Source organism: Salmo trutta, chromosome 21 (assembly GCF_901001165.1).
Source record: "Salmo trutta chromosome 21, fSalTru1.1, whole genome shotgun sequence".
NCBI classification, from domain to species: Eukaryota; Metazoa; Chordata; class Actinopteri; order Salmoniformes; family Salmonidae; genus Salmo; species Salmo trutta.
In genome coordinates, this window is record NC_042977.1 from 10,576,614 (window position 1) to 10,588,852 (window position 12,239).

Below are 12,239 nucleotides of genomic sequence, written 5' to 3' on the forward strand. Positions count from 1 at the left end.
TATTTGTTATTCACTGTATATTTATTCCTATTGTCACAATTTCGATTTATTTTTTTATTTTTTATCTTTAACTCTGCATTGTTGGAAAAGGACCCGTAAGTAAGCATTCCACTGTTAGTCTACACCTGTTGTTTACAAAGCATGTGACAAATAAAATATGATTGGACACTCAATAACCCGCGGGAGGCGCTATCTATCCATTTCAAAACCAGGCGCAGATATTGACATTCGTCACCTATCCAACAGTAACGTTTTGTATCGAAAATGGATTGATTCCGACAGGTTAGGATTTGAATGAACAGAATCTCCACACAAACCAAGGCTTTTCCTCTTGTCTCTGATGCCGGTCCCCGAAGTTCACGACATTCTCTCTGCGTCTCGGGAGGGGTGTGACTCGCAGAGCAAGGCAGCTGCTCCACAGCCGACAACCCCCCCCCCCCCCCCCCTTCCATCCCTTCACCCACACGCCCCAGCTCCCCTCTGTCTCGGCAGTCCCAATTGCCATTCCAACGAACACTCCTTGTGGAGCAACAGCTACAACTGAGTCAGCGAAGTGGATTACTGAGTTTTTCGGGAGAAAAAAAGAAAGATTTGCAGTGTTTTTGGAGCAATGTGCGAGTGTATAGATGCGCTTTTGGACTACAATGTGGCGTCGATAAAGCGCGAGAAAGGCGGAGAGAAAGGGCATTGTAAATGCTCCATAGCTTTGCTGTTTCTCCGTGGATTTGGCCGATGATTTGAATGAATAACTAAAATTGCTCGATTACTACTTTCGGCGATTGGATGTAGGCTAGTGGAATGGGATGGTTTTATTTGTTGCATTAATTCAAGACATGAGAATAAAGAGACTTGTGAAAGGTTCTACGTCTCGGGTGGTTTAGGTGCTGTGTATTGTGTGGCACCATCTGAAGGGTCCAGGCAAAACCTTTATTAATGTTGCAAGATCCTAGTTTATGACAATGGATTACTTGCTGTGGATATGCAGCTTTGTGCTTCCCGTGGTATTATCTGTTGAAGGTATGTATGTAAAATCATTTCAATATGCTACACTTTTGTTTGAACTTTTCTTTCACATGTAGCCTCATTCCGATTAATCGGGTTCTAATACACAATTAATTGGTATATACAGCCTGAAACTAATGACTGCAAAATCGTGTCAATTTACCTCACAAGACAGAATGTTGAATAAAATGACATTTGTACTCGGAATTTGAGACAAAATATCCACAGGAAATGTTGTTTACCCGACTTTTTAGAGGGCTGGTTTTTACAGTGCCTTGCAAAAGTATTCAGACCCCTTGTATTTCTTCACATTTTATTGTGTTTCAAAGTGCGATTAAAATTAACGTAATTGTCATTTTTTTGTTAACAATCTACACAAAATACTTTCATGTCAAAGGTGACGTGGTTTTATTTATATATATATAAAATGCTATAAAAAAATCTAACAAATATAGTCGTTGCATACGTTTTCAGCAAGCCTAAATTGGTGCAGGTGTAAAATTTAGCTTAAGAAATCATATAAGTTACATGGACTCATTCTGTGAAATAATAGGATTTGACATTATTTTTTAATGACTAACCCTTCCTCTGTCCCCCATCCATACATACATTACATCTGTAAGTTTGGCTCCCGAAGTGGTGCAGCGGTCTAAGGCACTGCATCTCAGTGCAAGAGGCGTCACTGGTTCGAATTCAGGCTGCATCACATATGGCCGTGATTTGGCCGTGCACAATTGGCCCAGCTTCGTCCATGTTTGGCTGGAGTAGGCCGTCATTGTAAATAATAATTTGTTCTTAATTGACTTGCCTAGTTAAATAAAAGGTTAAAGTTCCCTCAGTCAAGTATCCCATTTCAAGCACAGATTCAACTACTAAGATGAGGGAAATTGTGAAAAGCCTCATAAAGAAGGGCAGTGATTGGTAGATAGGTAACAAAAACAAATCAAACATTGAATAGCTCTTTAAGCATGGTCAAGTTAATAATTATGCTGTGGATGATGTATTAAACCACCCAGACACATCAAAGATACAGTCGTCCTGCTGAACTGAGCAGCAGGACAGGAAGAAAACTGCTTAGGGACGTCACCATGAGGCCATGGGTGATTTTAAAACAGCTATAAAATTCAATGGCTGTGATGGGAGAAAACTGAGGGCGGATCAACCAAATTGTACTGACTCCACAACAATGACCTAAATGACAGAGTGAAAAGAAGAATGCAAATATACTAAATCAAAATATTGCAAAACATGCATCTTTAGGCACTATAGTATTACTGCAAAAAAGGAATACACTTTTTGGCCAGAATGCAAAGTCTTATGTTTGGGGGCAAATCCAACACAACACATCACTGAATAACTGCAGCCTTATTTTCAAGCATCGGCAAATACTGGGGATTTTTTCAGGATAAAAAGAAAAGGGATGGAGCTAAGCACAGGCAAAATCCTAGAGGAAAACCTGGTTCAGTCTGCTTTACACCAGAGACTAGGAGAGGAATTCACCTTTCAGCAGGACAATAACCTACAACAAAAGGCCAAATCTACACTGGAGTTGCTTACCAAGAAGATAGTGAGTGGATTCTTGAGTGGCAAAGTTATAGTTTTGACTTAAATCTGCTTGACAATCTATGGCATGACTTGAAAATAGCAATTTGTATAGATTGCTGACAAAAAAATGACAATTAAATCAAATTTTATCCCACTTGGTAACACAATAAAATGTGAAGAAATCCAAGGGGCTTGAATACTTTTGCAAGGCACTGTATATGTTTGGCACCTAGGTAAAGTTAATTTTATATTGGATATTCGTTTTTCTCTCGTCAATGGCTATTGAACCAAGCCTACCATGACACTGAATATTGTATATTCTGAATCAGGGGAGGATGGAGAACAATCAACACCTTTTTTGTTGGGTGGTTTAAAAAATATATATGTTTTATGTAAATCAGAATAAAAAAACTAATAATGAAATTCACACTAAAAAGGTGTCTGAATATATAATTTTCAATGTCGGGCTCCTGAGTGGTGCAGCGCATTAAGACACTGCATCTCAGTGCTAGAGGTGTTACTACAGACCCTGGTTCAATTCCAGACTGTATCACAACCGGCTGTGATTGGGAGTTCCATAGGGCGGCACACAATTGGCCCAGCGTCGTCCAGGTTAGGCCGTCATTGTAAATAAGAATTTGTTCTGAACTGACTTGCTTGGTTAAATAAAATGTCATGGCATGCTTAGTTCAATAGCTATTAACAAGAGAAAATCGAATATCCAATATAATACACATTTTACCTTGATGCTGAATTCAATCAATCAATTCAATTCATTTAAAAAGCCATCAGCAGATGTCACTGAACCATATACCTACAGGCTCTATAGAAAGTCAGGTAAACAATACTTTTCTGTGGAAATTTTGTCTCAAATTTCGAACAGCTTGAAGGATAAACTGCCCAGACAACCGGTAGAATAAGTTTAGATATAATTGTATTCTGGCTTGTAAGGAACATTTACACGATTTTGCAGGCATTAGTTTCAGGCTGTATATACCAATTCATTGCGTATTACAGCCTGATTAATCAGACTAGTAGCCTAGATGTTTCCAAAGAATGTGGGTGTTTGCAAGCCATGATGAACTGCCAAAAATGCGATTATGTTTGAATATTACGTTGTATAATAAGATAAAGCGCAGCTTTATTTTGCCAATTGCATGGCACATACAAAAATCTGTTATTTTGATTGCAGGTTTTAACTGGAATAGGCTTAAAAATTGGTTTTGCTAAAAACTCCTCTGTTGCCACAGTTGAAAATGGATAGAGTAGATCGATTGTTAGGATACAAAGTTACCATTTATGTTCATACTATTCGGTACTGCCTGTTTTGTATCACACCACTGTATTGTGTTGTGGTTGAGTCACACATTGGATTTATTCTATGAAAACTGACCAATGACAACATACGACACACACAGCAACAGTTCCTTGGTATAGATTTCCCCACGAAGGAAAGCAGGGACGTCCCATGCATTTTCGGTCCTCCACGTGTCACCCATATGTGTCACACGTCATTGCAGCTGCATCCATTTCGCTATTGTCAAGTACCTTTTGCTGTGTTATCACACCCACTAGTTGAGTATTCCCTCATGTACGTATGTTGGGTTGCTTGACCAAGCCCACGATACAGCTCAATTTGACATAAAGGATGAATCCTACATTAAACACCCATATACTGTATTTTGGTTCTCACAAAGTACACAAGATATTACCACAGATAGGAGCTAGTTACCAGTGTCTTTGATATTACGCTAATGGTGCGGTTATATACTGACTGTTCATATATGTTCAAAATGGGTGCCAAACTTTACAACGTGCTCAGTGTAAAAAGCTTTAGTGTCAGTCTATACATTTCCTTTCTGTAGGGAAAAGCCAATATCTCTAGCAATTTAAAGAGGGAGGAAGAAACAAATCCTCTAATATCCTGAAGCTTTCTCTCCTTTCAAAATACTTCACTTATATGTAGTCATTTCAGAAACACTAACAAAACTAAGCGTATTGTAATTACCATACTCTCCCAGTTGCTAGCCAATCAATAGCAATCAATGGTGTATGTCATTGGACACATACAAAATGACAGTCCAAAGATACATGTAGGCAAGTTGCCTTTAGATTGGTCTGATCAAGCCGACTGTAATACACAATGTAATTGGTATATACAGCCTAAAACATTGGAGTGCAAAATCATGTAAAATGTCCTTACAAGCCAGACTGTTGAATATAATTACATTTGAACTACCTCTACCTGTTGTCTGGGCAGTTTTCCCTTCAGCTGCTTGAAATTTGAGACAAAATATCCACAGGAAAGTATTCTCTTAACCAGTGAAGCTGGTTGAGAGAATGCCAAGAGTGTACAAAGCTGTCATCAAGGCAAAGGGGGGGCTACTTTAAAGAATCTAAAATATCAAGTATATTTTGATTTAACACTTTTTTTTTGGTTACTACATGATTCCATATTTGTTATTTCATAGTTTTGATGTCTGTTACAATAATTGTAAAAAATAAAGAAAAACACTTGAATGAGTAGGTGTGTCCAAACTTTTGACTGGTACTGTACATCAGGAGGGTTGGCAAACCAGGTCCGCGGTTTGTGCTGAGTTCATGGGTTAGTTGACTTGCTAACTGGTTGTATTTATACTCGTGCTTTGGCCAACTACTGTGGTTTAGCAGGTCGGAAATTTCAGAGTTTCCTAGTTCCAACTAGCACATGAACGCGGCATTATCCTGTGTGTTGGGTTATGCCAAGCTGGCCAAATCCCAGGGAGAGAGAAATATCCCCGGATTTATTTCTGCTGTATGCAGGGTCACACACTTTTAATTGAAGTCTGTGTATTTATGAATTGTCAATCTGATATCTTGAATATGGTTTTTATTCCAATAATTTGCGATTGGTTGTAATGGTATGTCGAAATATCCCATGTACCATACTTAAAGAAAAAAATCCACTCAAGATATTGGACTTTCAAGAAGCAAAGTGCCCAGCTAACCTAATCCAAGGCAACTTCATTTAGGCTCCTTTATATATTTCTCTCCAAATTCCGCCACGTTCCCTGCCTGCCTTTCCTTCTCTGAGTAAAATGTGCTTCTCTTGGACGCCAGCCAGTGTTATCGCTCATCAATTATGGTGTCAGCATCTAAATCAATGCAGCGGCAGCCTCCCTAGCGGGTCTCACAGAGATTTTCATAGGCTGATGATCAGCCAGTTTTCCCCCGACCAACAACTTCAGTTACTCAACACTGGGTTGTTAACTAATGTCTGTCCTCTGAGGATGGGTGGAGGTTCGAGGAGTTGAAGTGTATTATGGGTTTTAGGGTTGTCGGGGTCGATGCCTCGTTGTCAGTATGGCGGATTCCAAGAGATGAATTGGAATTTGGTTCTTGAATTGGCAGTTGCCTGTTGGTTTCCATTACTTTTGTTTTGTCTATTTTTTTTTTTGTCCTTCGAATGAATCCAATTAATTTGAGTAAAATGTAGTGCCGTTTAGTTCACTCCAATAGATTCATTGGAATTCATGGAAGTCTTGAATTAGCAGTTTCACATTGGTTTCCATTAGGATATGTATTTTTTCAATACCAGTATGTCAGTTGAATTTTTATTTATTTTGTGGATTTGAGTGCAATGTCCATCTGTGTCCTTGGGTCTGTCCATGAGTTTAGCTAGTGACATAAGCTCTGGCCTCCTAGTCACCCATACAATGGGCATGTGACTCACTGACCCTGCCATCTTCTTTATGACTAACCCCTTTAACAGTAATGTTGTGTACTTGTGCTATTTTCAGAGTCGCATGGTATTGGAGCGTAACTGCAATTATGTAATAGCTCAGAAAACCTTAACGTCCTATAGAAATAGCTTACTAGGTATGCATGGCTGCAGAAGAACACACTAATATCCAATCATCTCCGCACGTATAACTACGGAAGAGCATCTCCATATCGGCGCACGCTTTATTTATCTCTTCTCTATAGAGCGTACAGTAAATACGCATAATTATGAATGGAACCATATGCGCAGATGCAAATAGCCTGGAGGAGAAAGTTGAATTGGGTCAGCCTGAGTTGATTTAAAGCGGTTCATCAAGCGTCAAACATAACATTGCAGAATCTTGCAGTTGTGTATAGAGGAAAAGGAAGACGCACTCACATGCAAACTAGATAGCGAGATAAGTCATACAGTAGGCCTAAGCACTCTGAATTTGCCACTACGAATTTGCTGTTTACAGTCAAAATACCCATTTGTTGTATGTATCCGATCATGCACAAAATTAGCGGAGAGATGTTACGCCTTTGAATATTTCATCTGTTTGTGGATGTGAGTGTGAAATGAATACGAGGAGAGGCCTTCCTTTCATAGCAGCCCATCTGAACAAAGTGAATTAAACATTAGCATGTGTGCTCCCATAGCAGCAGTGAGCATGTTTGCTCCAGTGATCAAAAACAGTATACACCATGGGCGGTGAATGAGATGCTGTAAGGACAACAAGTTCCTGTTTTTTGGCCCTGGGGGAGGCATCATCACTGCCAGTTTTATTACGGGGGGGGGGGGGTAAATTGCCGGATTTGAGTTATAGCAACAAGGGGAGACTTTTAAATGGTACATGTACATGAAGGGCAAATGCGTAGGTAGAGAGCTGTACATTTTGGGCGCTATTCAATCAAAAGCGGTGTCCGGCTTTCAGGTTTCTGTCAAAAAACGATATATACTTCATTCGCGTCTAAAGCGTTTTTGATTTAGTAACGGGCCCACAGTAAATTCTTCTCAATCGGAATTTAACTCATGTGTTAAGCCTGTGGATACAGGACCTTTAATCTACACTGATGTTCTTTGTATGTTAGTGCTCTGGAACTCTTCCCAGGCAAACACACGTTAAGTAATAATGAGCCTCACTAAGGTCTGTGGAGAGTTCAGTTGGAGTAGAGTTTATGTTACCTCAAGGCACACAGAGCGTTGGATCTAACATCCAATTATCAACCTGGACCCTTAGATGGGCTTCTTGTCTTGGCTCTTGTTGAACGTGAAGACAGCTAGTCAGTGTTCTTGCTGCCTCAAGAAGCCCATCAAATTGCCGGATTTGAGTTATAGCAGCAAGCGGAGACTTAAATGGTACATGTACATGGAGAGCAAATGCGTAGGTAGAGAGTTGTACACTTGGGACGCTATCCAAACAAAAGCTGTGTCCGGCTTTCAGGTTTCTGTCAAAAACAATGCTTCTAAAGCATGTTTGATTTAGTAATGGGCCTACAGTAAATTCTTCTCAATGTGAATTTAACTCATGTGTTAAGCCTGTGGATACAGGACCTCTAATCTACACTGTTCTTTGTATGTTAGTGCGTGGAACTCTTCTCATGTCCTCAATCTTCACACAATACCCCATAATGACAAAGCGAACAGGTTTTTAGAAATGTTGGCAAATTTATAAAAATAACTTATTTAATTGAACTAAGGTGCATCCTGTTTCCATTGATCATCCTTGAGATATTTCTACAACTTGGAGTCCACCTGTGGTAAATTCTGTTGATTGGACATGATTTGGAAAGGCACATACCTGTCGATTTAAGGTCCCACCAAGCCATGAGATCTAAGGAGTTGTCCGTAGAGCTCAGAGACAGGATTGTGTCGAGGCACAGATCTGACGGAAGGATACCAAAACAGTTTTGCAGCATTGAAGGTCCCCGAGAACACAGTGGCCTCCATCATTCTTAAATGGAAGAAGTTTGGAACCACCAAGACTCTTCCTAGAGCTGGCTGCATGGCCAAACTGAGCAATCGGGGGAGAAGGGCCTTGGTCAGGTAGCTGACCTACAACCTGATGGTCCAGAGTTCCTCTGTGGAGATGGGAGAACCTTCCAGAAGGAAAACCGTCTCTGCAGCACTCCACCAATCTGTCCTTTATGGTGGAGTTGCAAGACAGAAGCCACGCCTCAGTAAAAGGCACCTGGCAGCCCGCTTGGAGTTTGCCAAAGGCACCTAAAAGACTCGCAGACCATGAGAAACAAGATTCTCAAGCTTGTAGCATCATACCCCAAAAGACTCAAGGCTATAAGCGCTGCTAAAGTGCTTTAACAAAGTACTGAGTAAAGGGTCTGAATGCTTCAGTTTTTTTATTTTGAATAAATTAGCAAAAATTTCTACAAACCTGTCTTTGATTTATCATTATGGGGTATTTGTGTAGATTGATGGGGGGAACAATTTTATCAATTTTAGAAAAAGGCTGTAACGTAACAAAATGTGGAAAAAGTCAAGGGGTCTGAAATCCGAATGCACCGTATGGGCAAACATTCAAACATGCACAACTTTATAATTACTCTATTAGTACATTCCAAAATCACTAATAGATTTTATTTAACCTTTATTTTGACAGGGAGTCATGCTGAAACCAATGTCTCTTTTGGTCATTTCTATCAAGGCACAAGGCGAGACCCAAATGCAGACACAGGAGGCAGATGGTTGGAGTCTTACAATGTTTATTAATCAAAGGGATAGGCAAGAGAAATGTCGTGGACAGGCAAAAGGGTCAAAACTAGAGCAGAGTCCAGGAGGTACAGAGTGGTAGACAGGCTTGTGGTCAAGGCAGGCAGAATGGTCAGGCAGGCAGGTACAAAGTCCAGAAACAGGCAAGGATCAAAACCGGGAGGACTAGAAAAAGGCGAATGCAAAAGCAGGAGAGCGGGAAAACTGCTGGCTGACTTGGAAACATACAAGACGAACTGGCACAGAGAGACAGGAAACACAGGGATAAATACACTGGGGAAAATAAGCGACACCTGGAGGGGGTGGAGACAATCACAAGGACAGGTGAAACAGATCAGGGCGTGACAATTTCCATGTAAAAGGACCCATGAGCACCAACATGAATTTCATACAGATGTAGGATCTTAATTTGATCACTTTTGTTGCTGAGAATGTTCCTGCTCAGCAGGAAATGTAGTTTATTTTTTGAAAAGGCTTCTTGATTTGCCCTGACAAAAATGTATTAACCCCTCCATTAATTATAATCTACATAATAATTAACATTTTATGTTGCTGCAGGGTTATTTTCCTTAAGGAGCGAACTGCCTTACAATCCTATATCTGTAGGAGCATATAGAATTTGGTGTAAAATGAAAGCTAAGAGTCTATATTTTGGGGAAATGAAGGCATGGATACGTTTTTCAATCATTTTCCTGTGCTGTACTATACTGTATAGTTTACTAGGTCTGGCACAATTACCTTATAACCATGTAACTGACGGTTATGGATGAAATAAAATAACGGTCATAACCGTTAAAAAAAAATTGTCATCAAGGCAAGTGGGTGGCTACTTTGAATAATCTCAAATATAAAATATATTTTGATTTGTTTAACACTTTTTTGGTTACTACGTGATTCCATATGTGTTATTTCATAGTTTTGATGTCTTCACTACTATTCATATTATGTCCAAAGTTTTGACTGGTACTGTATGTAACAATTTTGAATGGACAGTTAACTGAAGAGGGGACGGCCGGGCATTCGTGCGGTTGAGTCCGTTTCTGAGATAACATGGACTCTTAACAACGTGATTAAACTTTGTTGCCCCGTTTTAAAACAAGCAAGGTGCTGCAGCAAATGATGAATAAATTGGGCTTGGAACTTCTAACCTTGGCAATATGACAGGTAAACTCATTTGTAAATGATTTTTCTATATCTTTTTTTTTTTGCTATTCGAACCGTTATTACGGAGACCGGGGTCATTTGGAGGGCCAATTACCATCATCCTTAATTCCATGACCTTCACAGCCCTATACTCTACTTTTCTTTACTGTACTGTGAAAACCTGTGAAGTATAGACATCTATGGTTGGTAAAGTTTTGTCCAGTCTGGACCAACCAAATTGAGTCTTGTTTGGGGGGCAGATCTCATCAGAATAATAGCCAGTGGGTAGAATAATCCTCAAACATGCAAAGGAGGATATTACAGTTGTCTAACTTTGTGTACCTATTTAGGATACATCACCATGGAGAGAATGACATTCACAATTATACATTTCTGTATAGTACAGATCCAGGACCCATGATGTCGTTCTGTTATCGTCATTCTGTTACCAGGTGTTGATCCACTTCACTTAGTTCAATAATCAAAGTAGATTTTTTTCAAACTCAAGGTGTCATGTTATAGCTGACACCCCATTCTTTCTGCAGACATCTTTGAATCGTAAGTCGGACTAGATATTTAATAAAGATTTTGGAAAATGTGGTCACATAAAAAACTGAGAGAGATTTTACTGTCATTCTGTTACCAAACTTTGCATTGGCGCTGTTGCTCAAGTATATGTGTTTTAGTAAAATTGTCAGTAGCAATTGTTAAAAGTAGACTCACATAGGTGTATGGTTTGTTAAGCTTTGCAATCAATGTTTTTTGCTTGGCATACATTTTAAAGTGAGTCTCAGCGTCACTCTGTTACCGTGGAATTGCCCTTTTACAGATGAGCCTTGTAAACACATCAAAACACATATATACACATCAATATACATGTCAATATTCACATCAATACACAAAAAGCAAAACACAGTCATGGAAAACAAACCGTTCTTCATTAAAAAAGGTGCTCAATCGGCCTTTTGAATTGTATTATAATACATTTGAAGCGATAGTGCGATCAACTGTTTTGGCGCCATTTCACACCGCTTTGAGACAAGCGTGGGGACTCGTCTTGATAAATCAATCCATGTCCGATTTGTTTCTTTTCACTAAATCTTTGTTTGGATATTGGTTAGGCTACAATTAGGCTGTGGAAATGTTAGCTAAATTGAGGTGCCGCTCATGATCATCTTGTCTAGTTGGTTCATTTGTTAGCACTGATCTGAACATTTTGCCAAGCATGTTACTGTATGTAGCATAACAAGTGGATTATTTTCCTCTTCAGTCGCCTGTGACTTCTCTTAATCAATCAATGTGATTTTGTTTCAGTGAATCGCCATCTGTATATTTGGTTAATTCTCTGTCTGGGCAAGTAAGTAGAGGTGCTAGCTTATCTAGGACTGATTAGATACAGTTCGCATTGCAAAAAATGTAGCCTAAATCAAGTGTAGGCCTATTATTTTTGCTTGATCGCGTATAGGCAACTCCAAAAGCCCCCGGAGGTTGTGAAATATGAACACAAGACTCACATGCTTTTGTAAAATATAGATTTTCTATCATTTTCTATCGGTATCGTGATGAAGATACTCTCGTTGCAAGACCCTACGCCTGCTCCCTAACAAAGCGGAGTGAGGGTAGGAAAAGACATGAAACGTGGATCAAAAAAGCATGTGCTTGCCTTGGGCTCAATTCAAAATGACAGCCATTCCACACCTTGCTGTATCTATAAATACTATTTGTATTTTATTCTGTTATATTGAATTCTATTCTTAGGCTACCCTAATCACAGTCAACACACATATTTTATAGAAGGCTGTGTGTCTTGTTTGTTTAATGAGCAAAGCAACTATAGGCTGCACAGACCAGTAACATAATTCATCTCTTTTGAAATTACATTTTATTAGTCTTATGTTTCTTAGGACCTGCCTAAAACAAATGTAATAACGGATTTCCTTGTGATGGTGTATATTCAATGGATTTATTCAAATAGACGTCCACCCACATGGGCCCACGTCTACTATCGCTCCTAAACTTGCCTGCATGTGCACTGGAGATTTAAAAGGCTTATCCCGGCAAGAATGTGGTAAAAATGGGA

The 12,239-nt window shown here is 39.5% G+C and overlaps 1 protein-coding gene across 2 annotated transcripts in view; it reads left to right on the forward strand.

Moving 5' to 3' along the window:
- The first annotated feature begins 467 nt into the window (after positions 1-467).
- Positions 468-12,239, forward strand: part of ephb3a (eph receptor B3a) — a 43,737-nt gene continuing 31,965 nt past the window's right edge. For both annotated transcript variants that reach the window (XM_029704176.1, XM_029704178.1), the window contains exon 1: positions 468-1,017. In XM_029704176.1, the coding sequence (XP_029560036.1) occupies positions 954-1,017 (64 nt within the window). In that variant the 5' untranslated portion in view covers positions 468-953. The remainder of the gene's footprint in view (positions 1,018-12,239) is intronic.